The sequence below is a fragment of the Berghia stephanieae genome, chromosome 3 (genome assembly GCF_034508935.2).
Source record: "Berghia stephanieae isolate SIO BIC M18660-M18661 chromosome 3, UCSD_Bste_1.3, whole genome shotgun sequence".
Taxonomy (NCBI): Eukaryota; Metazoa; Mollusca; class Gastropoda; order Nudibranchia; family Aeolidiidae; genus Berghia; species Berghia stephanieae.
The window spans coordinates 80388009-80395508 of record NC_088362.1 but is presented as its reverse complement, the minus strand read 5'-3'; the positions used below and the strand labels follow the sequence as shown (position 1 = coordinate 80395508).

At 34.7% G+C, this 7500-nt stretch overlaps 1 protein-coding gene across 6 annotated transcripts in view; it reads right to left on the bottom strand.

Annotated features, from left to right (window-relative positions):
• The window catches only part of LOC144968572 (uncharacterized), a 24774-nt gene that overhangs the window by 3657 nt on the left and 13617 nt on the right, over positions 1–7500 (bottom strand). For 4 of the 6 annotated variants that reach the window (XM_078907057.1, XM_078907056.1, XM_078907058.1 and 1 more), the window contains 2 exons: positions 4715–5693; positions 987–3462 (listed from right to left, as the gene is read on the bottom strand). In XM_078907057.1, coding sequence (XP_078763183.1) covers positions 2488–3462; positions 4715–4888 — 1149 coding nt within the window. In that variant the 5' untranslated portion in view covers positions 4889–5693 and the 3' untranslated portion in view covers positions 987–2487. The remainder of the gene's footprint in view (positions 1–986; positions 3463–4714; positions 5694–7500) is intronic. The other 2 variants (XM_078907059.1, XM_078907055.1) reach the window with 1 other exon arrangement.

Genomic DNA, 7500 nt, shown 5'->3' with positions numbered 1-7500 from the left:
ACTGGAATAAATCAAGCGTCGGCCGCAGTGCAGAACCGCAAGTTGAGCTAGGGCGAGGTGACTTGTTCAAGGCCACGAAGCGCAACAGCGGGTGATCGAACTCGGTACCTTTCGGGTACGAAGCAAAGCCCATACCACTGAGCCATGCTGCCCCTAATTAACAAATTCCCACAATGTACAACAAGGAGATCAAGACAAAGGCATATTGTTTTAGTAAACATATAATTTTATTAACTAGCACCTATGTAGCATCCTGCCACAATATATTTGACAAGTGGTGAACATAGAAAGTATATGTTGTCAATGAGTGAGATTGTAATGCCATGGTATGATGATGATGATGATGATGATGATGATGATGATGATGATGATGATGATGATGATGATGATGATGATGATGATGATGATGATGGTGATGATGATGATGATGATGGTGGTGGTGATGATGATTGATGGTGATGATGTGATGAGATGATGATGATGATGATGATGATGATGATGATGATGATGTTGATGTGATGAGATGATACTTGGATGTGTGGATGAAGTGTTTGTGGCATGGTGAGGTATGTGATTTTGTGTGGATTGTAGGAATGTTGATTGTTGTTGTGGTAGTATGAGTAGCGGTGGAAGTAGTGTGATTTTAGTATGGTGGTGGATAATGTGGTATGGTGATATCGTGATACGATTAAAGGAAGATGTGATATAACGATGTGATAGGGATAATCGGTGTTAAGACGCTACTATTATAGTACATGATTGCCCCATTATGGGGTTAACCCTACTTTATTTAGCATGATTCCCTGTCCCTCTTTCTTTTCTTCTCCATTTTCCTCATATCTCCCTTTTCTAAATATTTACTTGATACATTAACACTCCTTTAAAACTCATGTCAAGACAATCATTTGTTATATCAAATTTAGAGCATCAAATATCTGTTATCCCATTTTCCATGTTACCCTTACAAATTCTAATATCATATCTACCTCTGCTTGTATTAGTACAAAACTTTAAATATAGAACTGCAATTTTAGCGAATCACTGGACCTGAGATAAACATTCTTTTTTGCTCCGAAAAGGAGACGAAAATAATTCAACAACACCGGTAAAATTGAACTAAACAGGAAATATAGAATTCATCCTCTCAACAGGTTTGTAATAGGTTAACAGGACAATCAAAACGTTCCTAGTTTAGAGATGAGCAACGTCTTGTCCTCAGCGACACGAGTAAACGGCAAACGGGTTGTCCTACTCTAGCAAGTCTGCCGTACTCTGGAAAAACCCATATTTAAAAATTTGGCCAGAAAACTCGTCCTTCAAATATCGATCGATTTAAATGACCCTCAACTTGGCAAAAACTCTCAAACCTGGGACTTCGCGTGTAAGTTTCAATCATCAAAGTCCCGTAGAGGGAGTTCAGTAGCAATATTGTTGGTCTCTCATAGACCTCAAATCGTGACCCCTCGTCTCAAGATGGTCTTATGTCGGCATGGACTAGGTGCTGGAAATTCAATTTATATAACACTGAACATGAAACTCGGGGGTTAGTTTTTCTTCGTTATAGTGGGGAATGAATACTATTTCTTGCATTGCAAAACACTCGAGGTTTGTATGTCTCATTATTTTATTTATAAATTCACATTTTGGGGTCTTGTTCATCCCGACATAATATCGTTTTAAGACGGCAGGTCACATTGTAATTAACAGCCAGTTACTCTTTACCTCATACTGCGACGTGAATATTGTATCTACAAATTCTGGACTTGTTTGTCATAGCTCAGCTGGAGCGTTATCATTGACTCAACTTAAGGAGACAACATGGTTACTGCGAACCTTTTGAATTTGTTTCACATTAAGGGGTCCAATGAGAAAAACACAACACTCAAAAACTGTGCGGAAATCGTCGATCATTTCTTGTACCTATCGACGTTGTGTCGTAATCGTCGATGTCGATATAATATTATGAATTTTATGTACTGGCTGATATCCTATAAAGGTTTTTAAGGTACGATTAATATTTCTGCAGAAGTTTTGGAGTAGAGTACATCTGCTGTCGTTCTTTGTTTGAGTTTTACTTTTTGAAATAATATATCATTTTACGACTATATCGAAACTGGGAATCAGGTAGCTTCAGAAAAACATGATTTTTTTTAGTTCTGTGTCATTTTTCCTGGCTCTTCTTTGCTCCCTTAATCTCTTATAGCCAATAATACAATGGTTTGCTATATCTATATCTTTTTTAATCTTTTTCATATATTATATCAATTTTCGTATTACAACTCACATAAGAGTTCAATTAAATGCATATCTTCCAGTTCAATTCATTCAATCTCACATAATTCTAATCATAATACAAAGCTTGATATCCTGATTATTCTAAGACCTCTTCTCATAACCTCTTTTATACTTGACCCCAATATAAAATGAAGAAATGCAAGATCTTTTTTTTTTAAACCTAATTACAATATTTCTCACAGTGTTTTTCAATTAATGCCATGCGTTCTTTTTCACCATGAAATATTTCACTTTCTCAGCAACATCTGCTTTACGCGTGTCGTTTAACTGCTTTTTTGCGTCTAGCATGGATTTTTGCTGTGCCGTGGCAGAAATAGGCGTGGCCTGGCTAGTTTTACTTAGATGCTGTCGCCACGCCCCCGCGCTCAATGTTGGTTTTTGTTGATTCATTATTTCACCAAACGTTGCTCTACGGCCAAGGAAATCTTTTGCAGTCGTTGTTCTCTTTGGAGGTTTGTCCTCCAGAACTCCCTGATTTGCTTGTCTGATGGAAGATGGGTCAATGCCATTGCATGTCACCTGGGTTGAAGTTATTCTTATTTTGCGAGCCAAATCACGGACCTTTTTAGAAGATTGAGAGTTCATAACAGCCCCAGCCGATTGATAAACAGAATCACGTTTTCCCATTTGTGCTCTAGCCCGAGACTTAAGGATCTTTTTGGTGATTTCTGATGTATCGTCTTCCCATGGTTCTCGATCTAACGTCGTGGATGACACAGCACTTGAAGGTCTACGTGTTCGGGTTGTATTCAATGTGGACTCCGCTCTATCATTATCATCGGTGTGAACATCGCTCAACTTAAGCCAGCTCATAGAACTAGATGATCGGGTTCTGCCATTATTGCTGCAGCAGCTTTTTGGTCTTGGAATATTATTATAATGACTATTATCCGTGCTGTCATCGCATGTTGAAGAAGAATTTGAATCATCGTCAAATGTTTTCCCGTAACTTCTTTCAATGGCTGACATTGGACGTGCGAGACGTCGTACTTTCCGGCTAATGATACGTTCACCGTACATAAAGCAAGGACCTTCTTGTTTTACGTGATTATTGTTGTTTATATCGTCTGATTCGTCGTGGGGTAATGGTGGTGGTCTCCACGCCTCTTGGCTGTTGCCGCTGTGTGCTTGGATGTAGTCTATTGACATTGAAACCATTCGTATATCCTGGAGAGAGAAATTGATAAAAGTGAATGAGAATTCTAAGAAACATTGAGAAGAATAGACAGCCAATAATGGATCATGGGTGAAATACAAAGGACTATTATACCAATTTTTAGTTTAAATCAGTCATTAGCAAGTCTTCAGAGCAATCAGACCCATCGAACCGGAGTTTACCTTGGTTTCAACAACGTTAGTCATTCTTGCTACTCTATTTGCATCTATTTTATATATATATATATATATATATATATATATATATATATATATATATATATATATATATATATATATATATATATATATATATATATATATATATATATAAATATATTGTCGCCATAGATTCTCAACTTTGTGTTTATACATTTTTCATGCCTGCCACGTCTGTAAAAGAATTTCCATTTTTTTAAATGAATAAAGTATATTATTATTATTATCATTATTATTATTATTATTATTATTATATTATTATTATTATTATTATTATTATTATTATTATTATTATTATTATTATTATTATTATTATTATTATTATTATTATTATTATGACAAGTCTACCTCCAAGCACTTTACCTAGATTTAACAGATCTAGCTACTAATCACTTCTGGGTAGGCAAGCTGAGTCAGAAAAAAATTCAGATGTCGAAAAGCGAATTTAGATTTTAAATGATAAATGCACAACCGAATCATCGCATGAGTTCATACAACCACCTGTGTTATGCTCCATTCCGCAAAAGTGGCTAACTGCATTCTTACGGTTTGCTATCATACGTATTACTACGATTCTTCATCTAGTCTGTCCCCACTATTAGCTGCCAAATGGAACCAAGTATTTTAATATACAGTGAAAGAATAACTTTTTGCAAGAGTACAATTACACTGGGTATCCCTTTTTAATATTAAGATCATTTCAAGGGAGCTTTTTAGTTAATTAATACTTTTTGCGAGAGTTTTAAGAGTTTAACGTTTGGATTAAAATTTTGGAGGAAAAATAATCTTATGGGCTTAGTAAAGCCTACTTGTAAAGAGCGTTTTACTCACATTCTCTCACCGCACTCAGGTGTAAAATATCACTGCCCAGCAGCAAAGTTATCTATTCCGAAGATAGATATGTAATAGCACTATGCAGTCGTCATATTTCGTCTATATTTTAAATTGCTTGGATGGCTTATAAAGCGCTTTGAGCGCATTAGGTGAATAACAAAAGGAGTTTTAAATTAGTTTTGTGTGTTTTTAACTTATATGATAAATATACCTGGTTAGTAAGACGGCATTGATGTTGCTTTGCCTTTTCAAGATATTGTAACTGTTGTAGAAGTTTCGTGGCCTCAACATTGTTCAGACGTGCCGCCCTTTGAACTCTGGATGAACTGTAGCTTGGTACCTCTCGTGTAGCGGCTGCTGACGCCATAATGTGTTTCCTAGTCATTCGGCGACTGTGTATAGCGTAGTAGTAGCAATGTCTTCTTTAATCCTGATAGAATCTGGCTGGTTGTGGTGTCAACGTTCTGTCAAAATTTTATTTTTTAAATTCTTTTGTATCATATCGATGCAACTAAGCTCATGATCTATCTATACAATTAATTAGAAATAGCGTTCATAATTTTTAAAAAAGGTTTCGGTGCTCATCTCCAATTTTCCATCTATCATTGAAGCACTAGATATGTGCTTTATAGACCTAACAAGGACTGAAATCTCTATTCTCAATCAGATTTATGACGAATGTCCTCAGATCTATTGTAAAAATAATTGCACATTGTTCTAAATTCAACTTTAAAAGAATATGAACTCGATCAAAATATGTCAGATGCGATTCTCCACATTATCCTGGTATTATGTCAGAATTAGATGAAGATACTTTGGTTTGAAGTCATTAAAATGAACATATTTTTTTTTCAATTTCGAGAAATACAAAATCGCTCTTTTAAAAAATAAAGCATCGATACAAACTCAGATTGTATAAGCTACAGGTTCTTGTAACTTAATTCCGTTTTGAGACGAATAGTCAAAAAGAGAAAACGTTGGTTCATCAACTTGGTTGACACTTGGAGTTAGTTATTGCTGGCATTACAACCCCCAGTGTGACTGTTCCAGAGATATGTAATCGTGGAATATTTGCTTCTGTTGTAATGTAGAAACATCAAGTGGCCATAAAACTGTTACGGTAAATATTTCCAAATGTTGGTCCTTCTCTTGTGTGATGTATTCCTCATTGCATCGAATTCTTGTTGAATCTGAAATTTGAATAAAATGTTGATGTAAATTTATGTCTATTAAATAAAAAGAATGATACCCTCCCGCGCTGTATTTTGAGATGCCTTTCCCTATGCCATCATATAAGGAATATAGATAATCTATCAAAAGTCTGACGAGAGAGGGAATCACTATGTTGTCCAAGTGCATGAGAGATTTTAAAAAATGTAATTCGCGTAAAAAGGAAATATTTGTTGAGTTACTTGATTTTATCTGTATTAAAGGGAAGGCATGGGATATATGAACATGTACAGCCACCTTTGTTTGATATGGATCAGACAGAATTTTTAAAAAATCTTGTGATATTAGATTTTTTATAGTACCTTATGCAATATATGCATTTATATGCCAAGATGTTGTTGTTGTTGTTGTTGTTGATGATGATGATGATGAGGATGATGATGATGATGATGATGATGATGATGATGATGATGATGATGATGATGATGATGGTGATGATGATGATGATGATGATGATGATGATGATGATGGTATATAGTAAAATGATGATGAAGAAGAAGAAGGAGGAGAAGAAGAAGAAGAAGAAGAAGAAGAAGAAGAAGAAGAAGAAGAAGAAGAGATAAGGGAGAAAGGAGGAGGAGTAGAAGTTGTAGTGTTAGGCAAAGGGGAGCAAGAGGAAGGGGGAGGAGACAAAACGGAACACAATGTCTCCGTATCTCATTCAATTTTTAAAAAAGTATCTTCCCGTTTGTTCCCTTAAAACCGAAACAATATAAATGCCATCATTATAATCTATAGCTTTGTCTTTATTATCATGAACGTGCACAAGCATGATCTTAACAACATAAACAAGCTGGAAATCCCAAAGACAAACACTTTGTCGCCATAAATACACAAATTGTCAACACAACTGAATAATTTATTCTAGGATATCTACCGATTAAAAATGACAGCCAATAAATCTCTTGGAAATACGGAATCAATCACCAAATTTCTTATCTTTCCTTTTTTGTTTGAAGTCATAGGGGTTTAAGAAAACTTATTAAACAATCTATATGAAAAAGATTACTGTTTACTTATTATGTAAATGCTACCATAAATCAAAGCAGACTGATAACTAAAATGACATCGACGCCTCTGAAAATAAGATTATATTTTATACATGTAATAAATGTTAAAGGTGATCAATGCTTTTTAGACTCCATGGATTGTAAACGTATTGAAATTGTAACCGACCGTTTTCATAGAGTAAAATATTGGGATGAACCGAATGCTGATAAGTAAATGTGAAGTATAAAACTAATGACATATAATTATTCTGAGAAAGAATAATAAATACGAGAAATAATAACCCTCCTCTTGCATCCAAGTAAAACAATTATAAGACACAAAAATAATCATATTGTGTTGATTATTTATTTGAATTGAATAGTCAATGCTCGTATTCGACGTGAACTTACATTACAACAAAAAGCAATTTCCATTAGTTTACCTTAACCTTATAAGTAATAGATAAAACAATAGCTTTCATCAAATTTTGACATAATGGTAGGGCAAAATGATAATCAAAATCGAATCTGTTTCATGTTTAAATCACATGAATCATAAATATTCAATTTTAGTAGGCCTTAGAATTCCAAATTGATAATCTAAAAAAAAAACAACAACAAAAACTAGTGAATTTCTCACCACGTCACTTTGAAAGAATCTTCAATTACGTTGTAGTAAAGATGTGATATTCATTGTTAACCAGTTAACTGTCGCACTCTGGAAAAACACGTATTTAAACATTTGGCCAGAATACTCGCCCTTCAAAAACAGGGACTT